The sequence below is a fragment of the Lagenorhynchus albirostris genome, chromosome 2, assembly GCF_949774975.1.
Source record: "Lagenorhynchus albirostris chromosome 2, mLagAlb1.1, whole genome shotgun sequence".
Taxonomy (NCBI): domain Eukaryota; kingdom Metazoa; phylum Chordata; class Mammalia; order Artiodactyla; family Delphinidae; genus Lagenorhynchus; species Lagenorhynchus albirostris.
The window spans coordinates 40949610-40970251 of record NC_083096.1 but is presented as its reverse complement, the minus strand read 5'-3'; the positions used below and the strand labels follow the sequence as shown (position 1 = coordinate 40970251).

At 50.5% G+C, this 20642-nt stretch overlaps 1 protein-coding gene across 1 annotated transcript in view; it reads right to left on the bottom strand.

The window, feature by feature from the left end:
• Positions 1-20642, bottom strand: part of VASH2 (vasohibin 2) — a 37033-nt gene that overhangs the window by 3771 nt on the left and 12620 nt on the right. The window contains exons 4-7 of the mRNA XM_060131302.1: positions 20503-20559; positions 19916-19990; positions 13121-13502; positions 11799-11914 (exon numbers count right to left, since the gene is read on the bottom strand). Coding sequence (XP_059987285.1) covers positions 11799-11914; positions 13121-13502; positions 19916-19990; positions 20503-20559 — 630 coding nt within the window. The remainder of the gene's footprint in view (positions 1-11798; positions 11915-13120; positions 13503-19915; positions 19991-20502; positions 20560-20642) is intronic.

The window sequence follows — 20642 nt, the reverse complement described above, 5'->3', positions numbered from 1 at the left end:
CTGCGCGTCTGGAGCCTGTGCTCTGCAACAAGAGAGGCTGCGACAGTGAGAGGCCCGCGCACCACAATGAGGAGTGGCCCCCGCTCGCCACAACTAGAGAAAGCCCTCGCACAGAAACGGAGACCCAACACAGCAAAAATAAATTAATTAAATTTTTTAAAAGGCAAAATTCCTTAAAAAAAAAAAAAAGCCTCCTCCTCACCTTCTTTGGTAAGACATAACCCAGATTGTAAATCAGTATGTCTGGGTTCTAATTGAAAAGTTTCACGTTTTTACAAGAAGATCGAAGACATTTTTAGGTTACACTTGAACCTTGTCTTAAGTGTTAAAAAAAGAGACCAAAATGAAAATATAATTGTTTAAAAGTTTCTTGGTTTATACCTTTGAAAGATTTCCTAGCAATAAATTTGTTTTTCCCTTGGCATGAATGTGGTCCAAGTCATTCAGCGTTGCTAGAACGAGAAATCAACAGCTAGCTTCTACTTAGGGTGCTGCTCGATAAAGGACACCAGGCTTAATTTCGGCAACAAATTCTACCACCCGTCACGTTCTCATTCTCATTCTCTCTCTCCTTGGCCCTCCCTCTCCCCTCTTCCTCCCTCTCTCCCTCCCTTTCTTGTTTTCAGAGATGTCCCATTTCTGAACAGTCATTAGCAGTCTATGATCATCCCCTCTGAAACTAGATTATCCAAAGTGGTACAAAAACCTTCCCTGACCTGCTACTTGGCACTACTAAAATAACTTGTAACCTTTCTTGTCTCCGTTGCACGGGGCTTACTTCTCAGCTGGACCATGCACGGGGCTTATTTCTCAGCTGGACCACATGCCCTGCTTGATTGGTCAGGAATCATGCCTCTCATTCCTTTGTGTATCTTCTCCTGGTGCCCAGGATACACAGATGATGCTGATAAATATGGTCGGCTGTGGGTAGAAATCCCAATGCTTCCTTGCCTACACCCTTCATTGTATCAAAGAGCCTAAGGCTTCTGACCTTCAGGGCAATGGTGTCCTCCAGCGCATACATGCCCTAGAGATTAGCCATTCCCTATAAACAGAGCCACTGCCTCAGGCCTGGTGGAGTGGCTCCCGGGGACAACTGCGAGAGCCATTCTTGAGTTGACGGCTAAAGGGAGCACGCTTTTGCTTGAGGATTCAAACTTAAACTTGTATTTCTGCCCTAGTCCTTGGCCAACTAATGTGGGGAGAACTAGGGATTTTGCAGACAAGCCAGGTTCACAGTCCATATGTATCAATATCTTGTTCATTTTGTCATAAAGCCTGAAAGAAGTCTGTTTTGTCTCCTTGCCTGGCGTGGTGCTGTCTTCACAAATAGCTAATATGAACTTTCTCCCTCAAGTGGACTCCCCTTAAGTTAGCATCAGCCTAAGGCAAATGTGGTTAGAAAGGTAAATTACTCCCCCCCCTCCGCAGTGTGCCCCACTTTTAGAAAATTCAGTAGTCAAAAATCCACTGGCCGGGCTTCCCTGGTGGCGCAGTGGTTAAGAATCCGCCTGCGAATGCGGGGGACACGGGTTCGAGCCCTGGTCCGGGAAGATCCCATATGCTGTGGAGCAGCTAAGCCCATGCACCAGAACTGCCAAGCCTGTGCTCTAGAGACCGCGAGCCACAACTACTGAACCCACGTGCTGCAACTACTGAAGCCCGCGCGCCTAGAGCCCGTGCTCCGCAACAAGAGAAGCCAGTGCAGTGAGAAGCCCACGCACTGCAACGAAGAGTAGCCCCCGCTCGCCGCAACTAGAGAAAAGCCCACACGCAGTAACGAAGACCCAATGCAGCCAAAAATAAATAAAATAAATTTATTTTAAAAAAATCCACTGGCCAAAGGATAAGCTTGAAGTACCCATGTGCATTCCTTGCTTTAGAAAAGTATTCAATAGGGATCATTCCCTATAGCAACTGGAATAATTTTCCACCATGGCAGCTCTTTAGATCTCCCGTTGCCTCTGAAAGTTTAGCAATCCCTTGTGCTTAACAAGAGAATCCCTTGCTCCACAGTCCTCACAGCACCTACCAATTAGCTCACCCCCGTTTCCGAACCTTTCTTGCACATGCTTTCTTCCTGGCCTGGCATCTTCCTCAACACCAAGTCACACCTCTCCTCCTCCTGAGACTCTAAAGGTGCTGCCCTTCCTATATGAGAATAATGCTAGTAAGACCCTAGCTTCATATCATTTCTCAGGTGTTGGGAGAAATCTGCACTGACCTATTTTCTCTCCCTCGGTCCTCTCACCAACAGCACCTGCTGGAAAGGCAGTGGCAGGACAGGCGACAGGGTAGGTCAAGGAGAGAACAAACCCTACCCACTCAGCCCTGTAACGAGGGCTTCCCTGGGGTCACTGCAGCGACAGGCCACAGGCACAAACCACACGCTTGCCACCTCCTCAGAAGCCACTTTTGGGCCACTCTCCTGGCTTCCTCCTTTTGGATCCCCTCAGCCCTGATGAACAGAATTTTCATATTTTTCGAACTTTCTGTGCCCTGAAAATTTCTCCCTTTACCTTTCCCATGTTCTGCTCTCAGCACCCTTGAAAACAGATGCACTTTAATGAGGGGCTCTTATGTGGGAATTCCCTGGCATCCCAGGGGTTAGGACTCAGCGCTCTCACTGCCAGGGGCCCGGGTTTGATCCCTGGTCAGGGAACTAAGATCCCATGAGCCGTGCGGTGTGACCAAAAATAAATAAATAATTGGGGGCTCTTTGGCCTCCTTTTTCTAAACCTTTCCTTATCACTTCCACCAGTTCCCCACACCTTCCAGGTGCTGAGAAATCACCGTTATAAATAGCTTTTATTTATTAGGCACTTACTCTGGGCCAGGCATTGTTCTAAGCAGTTTACATGGGTGAATTCATTCTCACCATAACGTTATGGCGCTGACAGTGTTACTACCCATTTTACAGAGGAAGAAAGGGAGGCACTAAAAGTTAGGAAACTTGCTCAAAGCAAAGTCGTGTGGTTATTAGCAAGTGGTGGAAACCAGAGTTCTTCCCCAGAATCTAGAGCCCATGCGCTTGACCAAGATGCAAACTGACCCCCATCCCCACGCAAAGTATCCTCCCAAGCATCTGAAGATGACATCAGGCCACTCCTGCCTCTGCACCTTGGCTTTTGGAATGCCTCCTGCTTGTCTTCTTGTCATCCTTTCAAGAACCAACCCAGATGCCACTTCTCCCCTGCAGTATTTTCTAACTTCCTCTCCCCACAGCACACTGCTCCTTGCTCTGTACGCACTGGTGTTTCCTTTTGTACATCTGCTAAAGAATCTCGAAGGCTCATAATCCTTGTGCCTGCCTCAGAGACTGCAAACAACTTCAGAGCAGGGATCAAGTGAATTCATCTGTGAATCCCCACTGTTGCACCTGTACCTCTGGATACATTTTTTGTCTAGTTCTGACTAACGTGTAAACGGCTGATAGGACTTCATTCTGTTACGTTTGTCATGGGATATTTTTATTTTAACAAAGTCCTAAGCCAGGAATTCAAGCCACCATGACACCATTCGAAGAATTAACAAGTAGGAAGAATTTTTTTTTTTTCTGCGTAAGAGAGGCTTTACCTTATCTCCGAAAGCTATTTGGGGAACCTGCCTACTTGTACAGCTGAATGTGGTTCTGCGATGACAGACAGCTTGGGGGCTTCCAATGGAAAGGGACTAAGCTGTCTCCTTCCTCTGTATCTCCACCCCTCCCACCTCCCCGCAAGAGCCCAGAACCCAGAAGAGGGAAAAAAAAAAAGGTTAACACTGGCAGAAAATGAGTTAAACTGAGATTCCTAGTGACCCATCCGTAAGGTGAAACCCTTTTCTTTCTCAGCAACACTGGTTACAATTTCCTGGCCTGGCGAAGGGCAGAAGTGGGTTATCACAGCATGCCACCTGCCCGTGGACCTAGCCAGAAATACTGTTCAGTCCTTGCCAGCTCATGTCAGGGCCAGAGCTGGGGGAGCTATTGAGTGTGGAGAGGCCTCTTCCAAGTACTCCCCTGGCTATAATTAGAATATTGCAAGGGGGGTTATTTTTAAGAAACACAAGCACCAGGATAATGATTCAGCCGGGTCTGCGCTTGCCCAGAACCTCGCATCAGATCCAGGGTTATTATTTTAGAACAATATATTTCTCCAAACCCCTCCCCAGTCCAAACAAGGAAAAGAAATCAAAGGATTCTCCTCTGGAAAGCTCTCGGGCACCTTCTACTTTAGGGGAAGCGGGGTAGGGACGTCAGGTTTCCTTTGATGCACTTTGTGGATGGAAAAGGGGGCGCTCCTCTCCGAGCACAAATGGAAAATCCCAGCCCCAACTGTATCCAGGGTGAACCAGGGTGACGGCTCGATGGCCTGGTCCCAGGTCCACCCTCAGCCCCACCCTCAGGCCTGCATCCCAGGAGTCAGCCGCAGCGGAGCTGTGCAGAGGGGGAGGTGGGCTGGGGAGGACAGGGCAACTGTTCCACGGAGAAGGTATTCTGTGAGACATGCCACTGCTATTCACCACACACCCTAGTGTTCGATAACTACACCTTGACAGTTCGGGCAGAGTGAACTGTCTCCAGGTGGCACATCGTGTCTTCCTCAGGGCCGAGGAAGAGCTCGGCTAGATTGGATGTTGGTGTTGAAGCCGCCAAGAAGCATCAGAACCAGAAAGTGATGGCAGCACGTTGGGGACAGAAGCGGGGACAACATCATATCCTGGGGCTGAATGAGTTGGCGTGCATCTGTGTGACACTGGCTTTCGGGAAAGAGGCAGTAAGTGGAGGAGAAGCCTACAGCGTTTTCCCTAAAACGACCCAGTCCCCTTTCTGTCCCTCCGACTAAGGGCTGTGTCTGGGGCATCTCCTCTCCTCACATCCCAACTCCCCAGCCCCCAAGCTGTCACTGGGTAGGATGGGTCAGAGGGCCTGAGTGGCAGCCGGACAGCAGGGCTCCTGAAACTTGCTTGCTACTTACTCATTCACAAGAATTTATTAAGCAGCACCTTGTGCCAAGCACCTTGCAAGTCTTGGGGTTACCAAGACAGATGGCAGCTCAGTGGAGCCACCATCCACTCCCCTTTCTTCCAATGGAAATTTACCTCTTGCTTCTCCCCTACGAGTGTGAGATACTGATTCAGGGACAGGGCCCAGCTCTGTCCAGTTCAGGGCCGCCTGATGGGGACGCACAGACCACCAGTCGGGCTGCTCATGCTTCTTGCTCCTGTTTCCCTTGAGGTCACAGCCCCTCAGGGTGGGGGTGCACGTGCCCGTGTTCACACGCACCGTCCTCACACACCACACGCTCGCAAGGACCAGCTGAGCTGTGATCCTTGTGGTCTCTGGCTTCCAGAAAGGGATACACGGTAAAGGAGCAACGTTAATCTCTCGGTCCTCAGCCTTAAGGGTGTGGAACGGACTAAATCAGGGATGGTGTTGGCCCCGCCTTCACAAGCTCAGGGAGACCCCAGGCCCTCCTCTCTGGTCTAGTCTGGCAGCAGTCAGGTCAGGCCAGGGCCCGATTTAGGACTCATGGCCCATGCGGGTACGCCTCAGGGACGAACACTGGGTGGTTCCCGCCCACCTGTCACCTTCATTCAAAGCCAGTCCTGCTCCTTGCTCACATTCCTTACTTCCCAGGACCGCAGGCACCACTGCTGGCAGCTGACAGGGCAGACAGCTGAGGCTGCTATGTGAACAGACAGGCTTGAGGCGAGAGAGATGTGGCTCTGAAAAGATCCTCCAGCCCTTTGCCCCTTCTTCCAAGCCCTCCCCAGCCAGGAGCTCTGGCCAGAGACCAAGCACCATGGGCCACTGAGATTCCAGGGCACAGCTTCCAGGCTCTGATCTCACCTCCCCTTTCCATGGCAGAGAACCCCTGTAGGAACCCCAACCGGGCATGACTGTTTCCATCGTCAGCTCTGGAGGCTCTTGACTCACTCTGCCAGAGACAGTCTTTCCTGATAAGGCCCATCGCTCCATCTTGGTTTCCTCAAGCATCCCCGGGGACCCTGGACCACATGAAATCCCCTGGGGAACGAAGCAGGGCGGGCCTCTGAGTTGGAGACTACCTCCTCCGGGCTCCTGGAAAGAAACCCCACATCATCGTGGAGGCTTTACTTCTCCCTCCATAACCTTCCTAGTTTTCTCTCCCTCTTTGTGCCCCTGCTACGTTCCATGTGAAGGCAATTTTCCCCTTTCCCCCCTTGGGGAGATTTTCTCATTTGGGGTCTATAGAGAATGACTTCTTGGGCCCCACTCAAAATATCTTCGATGTGATTAGATCATGGAATCAAACTGCTTCTCCTATGACTACATTATGACTTCATTTAGAAATGACTTGAGGGCCTCACTCAACCAGTTGCCTGGAGGCATCTTCATGAGCCTGGTGATAGAACAGAGAAGGAATTCCCTCATCCAGCTGTGGCCCAGCAGTGGAAGGAGAACTCTCACGGGGCTGAGTAACCTCTGCGACCCTGAGGGTCTCCAGCAGGGTGAGTAAAGCCCACTGGAGGCACGAAGTGCCCTCGAGACAGATGACAAAGAAGGGAAATCAAAGAGAAGGAAAAAAAACAATTGTGAACAGCAAAGAAGAGAGCAGAGACAGAGGGGAAGAAAGGAGTCAGAGCGGGGGAGAAGAGAAAGATGGTCTTGTGGGTCCTGAGGGACTCTTGCCCCAGTTCAGAAGAACGCTCCTCGGGGTCACTCCGGTTGGTAGGAGCTGCCTTCATGCGAACACAGGCAGCCCAGCCAGAAAACCACTGTCCACTCACCCCCACTCCCCCGGGTTCAGGCTACAGTCAGCAGGCCAAGAGCTGTGGACTGTCAGAGACGGGAAGGACCCCAGGGAGCATCTGGGGTTCTCAGTGGAAGCATTTTAGGTGGAATGGTTCTTTACGGGGGAGGACGGTCCATAGCTTTGTAGGGCATTTACCATCTTGGCTCCCAGGCCCTAATGGGAGCATTATCACTGTTGATAAGCAAAACCCTCCCCTCCCACTGCACTTCTAACCCTTTTCCCCTAGGGGGCGCCCTGGCTCCTGTTGAGAACCTCTGTGAACACCCCTCAGTGAAGAGCTAAGCGGGGACTGAGGCCCAGAGTTGTAGAGGAGTTGATTCAAGTTCGCAAAAGGCCTTTTACACCTAGATCTAACCTCCATCTCCCTGACTCTGTAAGAACTTCAGGAAACAACCTGGCTGTTCTGTGTGGACGCTTCTCTAAACACTCCTAGAGGAGCAGCGGGTACGAGAAAGGACTCGTGGGTGGAGGGGTGGAGGGGTCCCTGTTTCTCTCTTGAAACACTGTCTCAGCTGACACTAAGGTAGTCACTGCTACTTGCCCTCCTCCCACTCAGCTGACTCTCTGTCAACCCAGTGACATTGATCCTCCTTCCTAGAAGGATTATTCAGACATGTGCAAAAATGGAGAGGAATGCAGGGCTGGAAGTAGCTCCAGCTTCAGGGAGGTGGTGGCTGAGGACATAAAGTCACTAAAATGATCCACGCACAGACAGGGGCTGGGGCCCCACAGCTGATGGGCCTCTCGCCTGTTATGGTAATTTTCCACCCTTTGGGCCACTCCCCGGCTTCACTGTGGCACCCAACACATCTAGAAATGACTTGATGGCCGTAGGTGATGCTGAAATAATAACACAGTGAGAATCACCAAACCCTTGCTAATCCTGACCATGCTACAGTAGGATGCCCAGAGTTGGATGGAGTTATGGGGTCATAATCAAATTTATCACTTTCTCGTTTCCTAGCCAAAAGCAAGATTACCTGGAGAAAAGCCTGCTTCATGAAGGCCATGGGTAGAAGCTGAGAAGCTGCTTTTCTCCAGACACACCTCTAGGAACCAGGCTGTCCTGGATTCTAGTCTGTTGCAATGGCGGAGGCTGGGAGCCGGAGAGGGATGGAGGGGCCCGGTGCTCAGTTCTTCCCGTGGTCCCCACCTCTCACAGCCTTCATTTTACTCTCATCTCCTGCATCTCTCTTCCCTCTCTTCCAACACATGGTGGCCCCTGTCATCCCTCACCCAGCCCTGCAACCCACAAGTCAGGGTTTAGGAGGAACCGGGGAGAGACTCTTCCCTCGTAACTCCTCCATCCACTGTGAAACTTCAGCCAAGATATTTGCCCTCTAGATTCCTCTCCTGACCTCCAAACACTAGGAGAAAAGAAGCGGCAGGGGCTTCCACCACCAAGAATAACCGTGGTCTTACTGGATTTGCTCACATCAAATTGTCCACAGGAACCCACAAGCCACCTGGGTTCCCTTGATGGGCAAACAACCAAGGCCACCTGGCCCTAACTGGGAAAGAAAAGATCCCCATATTCTGACCTTGGGAGGAGTTTATGAAGGAAGACTCCTGGGAACCAGTGCTCTGCCCAGAAGAAGGGGCTGCGGAGAAGGGTCATGAGTCCAAGGGATTCAGAGGCTGCTTGCAGCCACTCTTCACCTTTTTGGGAAAGTCTACATTTTCACTGAACCATGAGCCGCCACCTGTGTGCTCCTGGGGCCTGCTCGGCTACAGCTGGGACCAATTCAGGGCATGAAGGAGGCTGGTGGAATTGAATCTCAAGTCCCTGCACGTCTTTCTTCCTGACCCCTTCCCAGGCCCACTCCCACGCCTCAGGAGGGTGGGCCCTGACACTAGAGGGTGGCTTTGCACTCACATCCTAGGCAGTCTAACAGCCGTCCTCTGCAGGCACCGGTGTGCTTGCGTGCCTTGGCTGCACGACAGAGTAGCCGCAGGTCAGAGCAGGGGCATGGCCTGGGGGATGACTGAGAACAAGATTTCTCTATCTGGCCCACAGGAGTGACTTCAGTGGGGCCCAACCGTGGGTCCAGGCCCCGGTCACACCCTCTAACCTCACCCCAGCAACCTCATTATCCGGAGGCCCAGGCAGGACCAGGCAGGGCTGAGCCCCTGAACCACACTCAATGGCCTCATCCGCCCCTCTCAGCAGACGTAAGACCTTCATCTTGACGTTCTGGGTTTTTTTTTTTTTTAAGTCAAGCTCCAAATCAGTTCTCCCACATTGATTGATCACACGGTGGCTCTCCAGGTGTGGTCCCTGGACCGGAGCATCAGTATCACCAGGGAACTTGTGAGAAGGGCACCTTCTCAGGCCCCACCCAGATCTGCTGAATCAGGAAGGCTGGGGGCAGGGCCTGGAAACCTGTTTGAACAAGCCCTCCGGGTGGTTCTAGGTTTGCTCAAGCTTGAGAACCGGGTTATAGGATCCTTCTGTCTCTCCTCAGATGGGCCCCGTGTGCAGCCCTTTCTTCACCCTGTACTGATAACCCACCTCCTCACTCCCACCAGAAGAGTCGGCCTCCTGCCCCAGCAGGATCAAAGCCGTCCGACGTAAAGTCGTCAACTTCTACTTCCTCATCCCCCGTTTAAACCCTCCCTCTTCCCCACTGTTTTCTGCGGGCACAGGCGTACGCCTCCACGCTCCTGACCCTTTCTCTCGCCCTCTGTTTCTTCCACATCTACTACGCTGGGTCTTCTTCCTCTGGCCCACTCAGGACCTTGACATCACTTCTTTTTTCTCTTTTCTCTCCCTTCTTTCCTTGCAAATGTATCCAGCTGTTGTTTCAGCTGTCACTTCTGAGGGGATGGCTCTAAAAGCATGATCTCTCTTTCCCAACATCCTCCAACTCCAGATCTGCATTTTCAGCAACTTCTACAACAAACACCCCGCTCCCTGGGTGCCTAAGAAGTACCTCAAAGCCCACAGTCCAAACTCAAATTCACCTTCTTACCCCACTCAAACCACCGCCAATACCACCACCATCACCAGCAGCTTGTCATCCTGACTTTTGTCTCTACAATCAGTTTCTAAGATCTTATTGGCTTTACCATCCCTGGGCGATCACAGTAACTTTTTCTGGTTAAAAACTTAGTATATTTTGGACCGCAAAGTTCCTGTGGACCCAAGTGAAATGACTTGTACAGGAATCGCCTTAGAAACCAACGGCTGCCATTCTGTGCATAAATCCGTCAGGTAGAATGCCTAGGGTTTCATGTACCCTGAACGCCAGGGTCTCAAGGGGAGAGAAAGACTTTATGGACTGCTCAACGTTTGCTGAAGAGTGGGAGCCCCTCAGGAAAGGACTCAGGCCTCCACGGGCAGAAAGGATAATCTATCAGATTAAAGGGCCCCCTTCCCTGCTTCAGGAGCCACCAGATTCCCATTTCTGGGTCACTCACTCTATGCCAAATGACCCTCTCGGAAGGGCTTACATGTCCATAGTCCTGTGAGACAACTGCTACTTTGTTCAGGGACAGCAATGAATGGATGTTAGAATCAGAGAGGAGGAGACACAGGGTTAGGGCCAGGGTCAAGGGTACTCGTCAGTATCAGGGTCAGAGGCCATGTATGAAAGGCTTGAAGCCATCTTGCTCCCTGAAAGGACACACCTATGTTGAAACCACCCTGACTGACCTTCAGCTACAGGAGGAGCACCTGACCCTCCTGCTTTGTCCTTCCTCCCCTTTCAAACCCTGGGTTGCAGTCATTTTGCCCAAGGCCTTCCTGGCTGTGGATGCTGAAGCCTGGGATTGGCAGTGGGAGGTGGAGGGGAGATGAACAGGAAACCTTCCTCAGAACTGACAATACGTGGTCCTGTCCTATTCTTCCAAAAACAGAACCGATGCTCCCTCCCCCGCCACCTTCCCAGAGTCAAGAGACCTGGGTTCTAGCCCCAGTGCCATCACTGGCCAGCTACACGACACAGCAAAAGATGACAAACCTTTTTTGTGCTCTGGTTTCTTCATCTAAAAAGGAAAACCGTGAAACTCTCCCTTCTCCCTCTACAGAACTGATGTGACAGTAACATGCTTGCGTACAGCAGTTCACCATTAACAAATCGCTCTCATTACGTCTTCTAACTTGATCCTTACAGTACCTTGTGATATAGGCAAGAAAAGCATTTTTATCCTCTTTGACGGATGAGGAAACTCAGGCTCCCGAAGGATTTGCCCGGGCTGCAAGGTTAATAGGCAGCAGAGCCGGGGCCCAAGCTTGACCTCTGTGCCCTGTGCCACTCGGTCCCCTGCACGGTGAGAACCCATGTGACAGACACAGCATGCTGCTGCTATTAATCAAAGTAGTCGTTTTTCCCAGTGTAATTATGACCCACATATTTGCCAGTGGACTATCGCTGGTTACTTTGGGTAGCCTCAGCATCTCCAATCCATCACTTAAGTGGGTCCTTTTGAACTAAGATGCAGGTGTGAAATCACTAGCTTCAGGGCTAAACCAGGGGAGGATACAGTCAACCAGGGAAGAGGATGAGCCTAGTGGTATTTCTGATGCCACCATCCATGGAGGGCGATCACGCTTTCTGCTGGGCACAGAAGGCTAAGGTTTTAGGCAAGTTCATCACTTCTAACAATCTCATTTTTGGGGTGAGAGAACTTGAGCCCAGAAAGGCTGCATGACATGCCTAAGGCCCCATAGCTCCTTAAGCAGCTGAGCTGGCTCCAGACATGGGTTTCCTAACTCTAAGGCCAATGCTCCTTCCATGCTGCCGGGATTTCGCACTGTTTCTCCATCTCACACCAGCTGGGGCTTATCCCTCCAACTGTGTCTCCATCTGACAGCCAGGAGGGTAAGAGCACTGTGGGTGATGTGCATAGTGGATCCTTTTCCATAAGAGATGTCCACCGAAGGAGGGGCAGATCTCTTGGAGATCACCATTTGGTTCAAATGCCGAGCCCAGGACACAACTTCATCCCCAAGGGCCAGGACAACCTCCCAAACGTGTGTGTTGGGCCTTAATTTGGGGAAGAGGAAATACTACTCACGACTTGTCTCGCCTGCCGAGCCGTCTTGGGGGGCTCGCCTGCCTCCGTCGGGGGGACAGTGATTTTCCCCGGCTTCTCGCTTGGGTTGGAGAGTGGGCACTTGCAGGTTTCAGGAGCTGGCGGAGATACGAGGAGTTACCACGCTGCTTCCTAACAGCCCCGCCCTCGCGCCTTCCTACAGCCCAGCATCTCAACCCCTGCCCATTCATGATCCCGGGGTTTAGAAAGCCCTGAGCTGGAGGCCTCCTCCTGACACACAGATGTGCTTCTCTCATGCTGCACTGACAAGAAGCAGAGGTACCACTTCCCAGAGGATGACGGGATTACACTTGTGCCCCTTTCCCCATGGCAGAGAGAGGAGCAGAGCCCAACGTCTCAGCCTCCTGGGGCTGTTTGGTTGCTCAGAAAATTCCCCTCTCGCGAAGGCAAAGTCCCATCCATGTTGCCCCAGAAGCCAGCTTGTTCCTTTTCTGACCCGCCCACCCCGCACGCATGCGCAGAGTGGGTCCGGCCGATCCAGGCTCTCCATTACAGGTGCTGCCAAGTGAAGTCCCCAGGTGCTAAACACAACCAAGCCTGAATTCGGCATAATCCCTTGCCCCTGCGGGTCTCAGCATACACACAGGCTTTCTCTCTCAGTGATTCCACGAGCTCTGGAGGAGCAGGGACAAACAGGCATCCTGTCACCTTGGAAGTGACATGGTAGAAGGAAGAAGGGCTTATGAGTGTAGTTTATATAAAGCCAGCAGAGCGCATGCTCCTTTGTTTGCTTTTGTGACTCCAGGTCAGAATTTTATGCCAAAGGGCTTTGCAACTTACAAAGCAAAGCAGAGATAAAACACGACTCTGAAATAGATTATACAGCAAGGTGACCCACTCATCCTGGCTTGCCTGAGCTGAAAATCTCATTTCCTCAGAAACCCCTCAGTTTCAGGGAAACTGAGATGACTGGCCACTCCTACTATAAAGACAAAACAGAATAAAACAAAACTAGAGCCTTAGTATAAAATGACTAACATTTTAGATTGGCTCATAGAAGGAACTGCAGGCCAAGACTCTGCTTCAGCTACAACACCTAAATTGAGCTTAGCTCTAGTTTTTAAAGTAGTAAATGCAAAGAGACTTAAATTGTCCATGTCAAAAATTGAATGATATTTTTTTAACAGGGTGCCTACTAAGCAAGATAACCTCAAGAAACTTTTGACCATCTCAGAAACACAGGGCACGTGGCAATAGAGAAAGAGAGAGGGAGGGAGGGAGAGAGAGGGAGAGAACGAGGAAAGAACTCTCTTACATTGCTCATTTGCCTCCCCTGCACCTACCTTCATTCTCATGTCCCTGGCATATTTCTCCAGCTCCTTCCTTATGTCAGCCCTCAACATCTTTGAGACATTGAGGACCAGCTGCTTCCACTCGATGGGCTGGAAGCTATGAGGCTCATGGGGGACATACAACCCAATCTTGACCTTCTTGACTGTGTGCAGATATTTCTTGTAGGAGTCTTCAAAGTCAAAGATGAGGTCACTCAGAGTCCGAAAGGTCAATGGCTTGTCCATCAGCTCAGCCCTCCGGCTCATGCCCAGTGAGCCGTAGCGGCCATTGCAGTAAATCCCCAGCACAACGTGGTGAAAGTAGTTTCCTGAGAAGTAGGTTTTAAAGCTGATGGGGAATCGCTCGATGGAAGGCTGTCCATTGGTTAAGTATCTTAGAGAATCTGAGTCAAGGAAGAGAAAGGAGGCTTGAAGACACCAGAACTTGGACTCCCAGGAAAGGAAGGAAGCCCATACGGTCAGTGGGTTCACCCCTCTGCCTCTGAGCAGGCCCAGGCCTGACCTTTCCAGACCGATCCTCATATAAAGGATTCACTGGATATCTTTGAGTACCCGCTACATGGTGCATACCAAACCAAATTAATATGGGACAAAAAGGGAAGACTTGCCATCTTCTTTAGTAAATAAATAAATGCAAACAAAACCATTAACAACGTACTTTATCCTCCCTTGGTGCTCTACAGGGGATGATAAGCTATTAAAAGTCGGTTTCTGCCATTGGAATGATGTTCTCAGTCGTTAATTCTGGCTGGAGTATGTGGGACAGACCAGGAATTGAAGGCCTCTGCAATGGTGCTGGGAGAAATGACAACCAGAGCCCAGGCAAGGCAGTGGAGATGTAAGACACAGACCAACTGACAGGATGGGAAGGGACAGAATGGTGTCAGAATGGGTCACATCTGCGCCTTGTCTGCTCCTCTCATTGGCCCCAGCATACCCATGCCGGTAGCCTTGGGTACCACAGAGAGCTGCCTGCAGCATCCGAACCTCAGGCTTCCTTCAGCCCCCAACCCAGCTGGTGTCACAGCTCGGCTCTCTCCACGTGTTGGCCCGTCTGGATTGAGCCACCCAGCCTCTTACCATTAACTCGGTTTGGGCCCAGCAACCCCACCTGGTGCAGCTTCAAGTAACTACCCCCACTGACTCCACACGCTGCAGCGACGGACAGGAGGCACCACAACCTCAAGTCCACCTCAAAGTTTCTGCACAGCCCTGGCGTGGCCGTGGAGACTCAAAGACCCAACTCCTCTGGAAGTTCAAACATACCCTGCTGAAGACCGTTGGTGTCTCCGGACCTTTTCTAAGGGAAATAACAATCCAGGCTCTTAACATGGTGGCTCGTGCATGGTGAGTGCTCAGTAAGTGGGTACCATTCTCCACTCTGTGAGAACTTGTCTTCACCATTTCTTGCCCCTGCTCCAATTTACCTTCCACACAGTGGCCAGAATGATCTATTGAAGCTAAAATTTGGTACATGTCACTCTTCTGCCTAAGTTTTCAGTGTCTCTCATCTTCTCCAGGACTTGGTCCAAATCCCTCAGCAAAGTCCTGCCATGATTCAGCCCCTGCTCGTCATCCCTTTGTACCGTCTCATCTCCCCCACACTCTGGGCTCACACACTGACCTACAGTTGACCCATAACTTTTTTTTTTTTTTTTTTGCCTGCAGTGCCGCTTGCAGGATCTTAGTTCCCCACCCAGGAATTGAACCCGCACCCTCAGCAGTGAAAGCGCGGAGTCCTAACCACTAGACCTCCAGGGAACTCCCGACCTGTGACATTTTTGAAGGATACACCCTGAGACCATGAAGAACCCAAAGATCTGTGCCCACTGCCCTCAGCACATACTCCCTCAGAATATGAAGTCAAATATAACTGAATATTTTAAATGACCTTTACATTACAAGGCCACGAGACCAAAGTGACCTATGAAACTTTCAAAAACAAGCTACTAAACCCACTGTATATGACCTCATGTCTCCATCGTCGTATAACTTCTTTTATGGCTTCACTCACACATCAGTCTTATATTGTGGGGGATTTAAACCTGGCAGAGATCTTTGGGGTCTCCTAAGAATCATGAGCGATAAGGATGCTATTGGGGGTTTCCCTGGTGGTGCAGTGGTTAAGAATCCGCCTGCCAATGCAGGGGACAGGGGTTCAAGCCCTGGTCCCGGAAGATCCCACATGCCGCAGAGCAACTAAACCCGTGCGTCACAACTACTGAGCCTGTGTGTCACAACTACTGAAGCCCGCGCGCCTAAAGCCCGTGCTCCGCAATGAGAAGCCACCACAGTGAGAAGCCCACGCACCACAACGAAGAGTAGCCCCTGCTCGCCGCAACTAGAGAAAGCCCGCGCACAGCAACGAAGACCCAACACAGCCAAAAATAATTAAATAAATTTATTTTTTAAAAAAGGATGTTATTGGGCTTACTCTCTTTACACAGGCTGCGCTCTGACTGGAACAGCCTCACTTCCTGGGTGTGATACCTTCCCTGACCTTCCTCAGTGTGGGTTAAGTCTCCCACACCCCCTGCAAGAACTCCCACAGCACTTGGTGCTTATTCATCCTGCTTCGTGTGTGTGTGAAGGCGCGCGCACGTGTGTGCGTTTGTATCTTGTAATGGCAGGAATTGTGCTTGCATCCTGGTAGCCCCAGGCACCGCACAGGCCTGGCACACAGAAGTACCTGGTTAGTGCTTGCTGAAAGGATGAATCTTAGATTGTGAGGATACATTTCCTTATGTTTAAAAAGACTGTACTCGACGGAGAAAGACAAACACTGTATGATACCACTTACATGTAGCATCTAAAAAAATACAACAAACTAGTGAATATAACAAAAAGGAAGCAGACTCACAGATATAGAGAAGAAACTAGTGGTTATGAGTGGGGCGGAGGGGCAACATAGGGATGGGGGAGTGGGAGGTACAAACTGTTGGGTGTAAGACAGGCTCAAGGATGTATTGTACAACGTGGGGAATATAGCTGATATTGTGTAATAACTGTAAATGGAAAGTAACCTTTAAAAATTATATTAAAATTTCTTTTCAAATAATTTTTTTTAAAAAAGGTCTGCACTAGGTGTGGGGCTAATCCAGTACCCTTAAAAGAAAGAAGCCTTGTCCTCTACCCTCAATTGAATCACAGATGGCTCCTCTCTATAAAAATGGTTACCTGCTTTCTCTTCACTTTATCATGTGAGATAAACTGGCAGTAAGGGAGTGAAATCACATCCTTCTAAGTCCTCTTACATAAATTCTTACTTGCTTTCTGGGGCGAGTTCTCTGGGGCTGGAACAAGGGCATTCCTCAGTTAAGTCAGTGTAATAAACACTGGGTGAGTGTTTCCTGTGCCCGACAGACTGCTAGGTAGGGCTGCAGAGCCAAAGATGAAGACTCCCTGGAAGTCTGATAGGGAGACAGACTCAAAGTGGACACAATACCATCAGTGTGGCAGTTTCTCAAGCAAACTAAACATAGAATTACCATGTGACCCAGCAATTGTACTTCAGGTATATACCCAAGAGAACTGAAAGCAAAGACTCAAACAGATACTTGCACACCAATGTTCACAGCAGCATTATTCACAATTGCCAAAAGGTGGAAATAACCAAAGGGTCCATCAAGGGATGAATGGATAAGCACTGTGTGGTATATACAGACAATGGAATATTATTGTCATAAAAAAGGAAGGAAATTCTGCAATATGCTACAACATGAATGAACCTTGAGGATATTACACTAAGTGAAATGAGCCAGTCACATGGACAAATACTGTTATGATTCAACTTTATGAGGTACCTGGAGTGGTCGAATTCATAGAAACAGAAAGTAGAATGGTGGTTGCCAGGGACTGGGGACCCTGTGTTTAACGGGTTTAGCATTTCAGTTGGGAAAGAGGAAGGTTAGAGATGAATGGTGGTGATGGTCGCACAACTGCGTGAATGTCCTCAATGCCACTCCATCGTACACTTAAAAATAGTTAAAATGGTAAATTTGTGTTATGAATATTTTACAATTCTTAGAAACCCCGCATTCGCAATATATGTGTCAAGTCATTATGCTGTACACCTTAAACTTACACGGTGCCCTAAATCAATTTTATCTCAAACTGAAAAAAAACCCATCCCAACGTGACGTGTGTTGTGAGAGAGGCATCCCTGCCGCCTCAGGAAGAGCAGAGAAGAGCCCTCGGGACCAGAGTGAGTCCCACAGGACAGGTAGAGTCAGCCAAGGGGAGAAGAGTGGGGAGGGGACTGCAGGGACCACCAGTCCATCCTGTGACAAGTCACCAATCACTTGGATTTGCTCCATCACTACAGCAATCAGTAAAGCCTTGGGACCTGGAGCCTCTGTGAACGGAGAGGGAGGGGACTAAGAGGTATGGATGAGGGCTGGGAAGTAGCCTGAGCTTTTCTAGGGAAAAGGGAGCAGCAGTGCCCCAAGCTTGGGGAAGATCTGCCCAGTACCCAGCCTGCTGGGGCTATGCCTCCCCTGCCTCTAATTACACACCTGTTGTTGAATAAACCATAGCACTTCAGCACCATGATGAAGCCCCACCAGGGCTAGTGAGGCCCCCTAAAGAGCTGCCATGATGCAGAAAATAATTTGGAACTGAAAGTCTATCTCTCCAGCATGATCAAAAAAGCAAGATCAAAAGAAGTGGCCCTTCGCGAATGAATCCTGAACTCGGAGCTCACGTCCAACAACAGAAAACAAGGACAAGCCCATGGACACAGCTTCCAATCAGCAGGCAAGCCAACCTGTTTCAGAGCTGTCAACACACCGCTTGTCCCCTAGGACCTGTGGAAGGGCCCAGGGGAGGCCGACCGATGACCCAAGTCCATCCTTCACTGTGCCTGGGAGCAAAGCAGACCACCGGGCTGCTGACACAGAGCAAAGACAAAGAGGCCATAACTTTTAGAATTCAGCTGTGTTTCTTGTCTGTGCAAGAGTCACATTTCCCTGAGTTCAGCTGTATTTCTCCACCCTCCCTCCACTTTTCTGAAATGACACACCAGTTAGAACAAAGGAGAGCCGAGAGCACGCTACCCTCTGATTCGGACAGGCCCGGAGGCTGGCCACAGGTCCATCCCCCCAACCGCAAAGGTTTTATTGGTAACTCCGGTAACCTAAGCTAATTTCGGCTTGGACTGATATAATTGCTCGGGGACAAGACAACTGTGTACGGGACTGCCGTGTGAAGCAAGATGACCTCCATCCAGGGGCCCTGCGACCTCTGTCAGCACAGGGTCTGAAGGCAGCTGGTGCCCGTGGTGATGGGCTCCGTCACCCATCACCAGCAAATCCCCGACAATTGTTCACCCCATTAAACTTGCAGGAGGCTCTGCCCAACAGCTGTGCTGACTCCTGCCTCCAAAGGGTGGGGCCCGGAGCCATCTGCTGCCCCCCCCCCCGCCCCCATCCTGCCCTCCTGCTGGGCTCCCAGATGCGGTCCATCCCCTTGGTGAACAGGGAGGAGGTATGACTGGAGGGCTGGGCAAAGGCCTCCACAAAGCTCAAGTTTCCATTTTTCAGACGTCAGCCTGGGCACCTGCGGACAGTCCTGTTTCAGATCCAGCCAGCCAGTGCTCTGCAGACTAGAGGGGCGGAAATTCCCCTCCCCACGAAGATGTCCAGGCCGGGAGAACAGACCAGACCCAGCCTACTGTCCCCAGTCCGATTCTGAGTCACCAGTCCTCCCACTGACTTCTGTATCTGCTCTCTCTCCTGGTTTTCCTTCTACCTCTCTGGCCTCCAAGTCCTGTAAATTCTATCTCCTCGGGATCTCGTGAAACGGTCCCCTCAAATCGATTCCCATTGCCAAAAACATGGCATCCCAAGCATCCCATTGCCCTCATGTAGCAGCTCCTAACTGGCCTTGCAGATGCAGCCCCCCCCCCCTTCTCCGGCTGCCCTTCAACTGGCCCCAAGAACTACCTCTCTAAAGTGCACACCTCATCATGTCCTGTCTCTGCTCCAGAGATTTCGGCTGGGCTGCCCATTGCCTTTGGAAAAAGTTACCCTTCTCAGAATGGCATTCAAGGACCTACCTGTCCTAACCTGGGATCACCTCTCGAGCTCATATCTTACTGTGTTCCCTTGGCCGGTTCACCCCAGCCATCCGCCCCAGGACTGGGAGTTTCTTTGCTTTTCTACCAGATCATATTCTACTGCCACCACCACTAATAAGTCCATGCCATCACAGTTATTCTGGACCATATTCCCCCTCAGGCTGAGGATCCAGGAGTCTGGTGCAAAGCGGAGCAGAAAGTGTGGAGAGACCAGACCCTTGTTTCAGCTTTACGTCCTGTAGCGTCAGGACACTACGCCATTGGTCTCTTCCACAATCCACTCATAGAACTTTCCCTGGAGATGGCTTTGGATAATCCCATTTTCCCTGGAGGGTCTTTCCTGTTGCAATGCCAGATTAATGCAAAAAATAAAGATACACACTCTCTCACTAGTCCCTTGAAGCTGTAATTCTCCTCGTGACTAATGCGTCTGGCCTGGGAGCTGGCCGTGATGCAGGCTTCAGCTCACAAGTTACACTGATGATGGTCCAAGCTCTGATCTGGTTCAACTCCAGATGGTGAAAGTTCGAGAGAAGCACCAGGAGGGCTTGACACTTTCCTCCAAGGAGACAACAGGCATCTTCTCTGTGGATCTAGGATGTTAAAGGCACAAGCAAAAAAAAAAAAAAAAAAAAAAAAAGGCACAAGCAGCCCCACAGTGAAGCCATCATCTATGGAGTAAATTTAAGCTTACATCACTTAAAGGATACATGCCCAGGATGACAGCTTCAAGGCATTTGATAGGCAAGGACTCCCGAGTCATTTCTTTCGCTGTTTCCATTAACCTGTAGGGTAGAGCACAGCAAAGGATCTCAGACTTATTTAATTATGCAGTCGGTCTGTGTGCCCATCCACCAGGCATGCCCATCGCCACACTAGGCAGCGTGCAGGAGTACAGAGAGAAAGGGCAGAACTTGCCTCGGAGGAGACTCGCAAAGCACACCCGCACCTGGTGGAACTAAATTCCTCAATTCTGCACTCCTCTCTGCAAGACGCAGTTCCGGGAGATCAGTGCTCTTACTCCACAGCACCCTCCCACTAACCCAGGACACAGGTGTCACCACGGAGCAAGTGAAAAAGGCCACATAAAACGAATTTCACAGGTCTGTCCCACCCCTGAGTTAGTCTCCACCACTGAGCTTAGCTCAGCCCCACCTCCAACCCGGCCCGGGGCACCCCTACCCCTTACAGGCCAGAATATTTGAGCACCGGGATGAAGGAGAGAGAGTGGGAGAGAAAGATGACAGCTCTCAGATAGGAGCATGGTCACCTGGCCCACAGATCATGCACCACTTACCCACTCAGCGGTCTCATTTTCCTAATTTCAAAGAACTGGGTCCCTGTATGATTGTATCTGTGTGAAGTATGTAAAGGGAAAGTGAGAGAAAACTCCAAAGGTCCCAGTAATCCAATTTCTCAAAGGGATGAGGAAGTGGG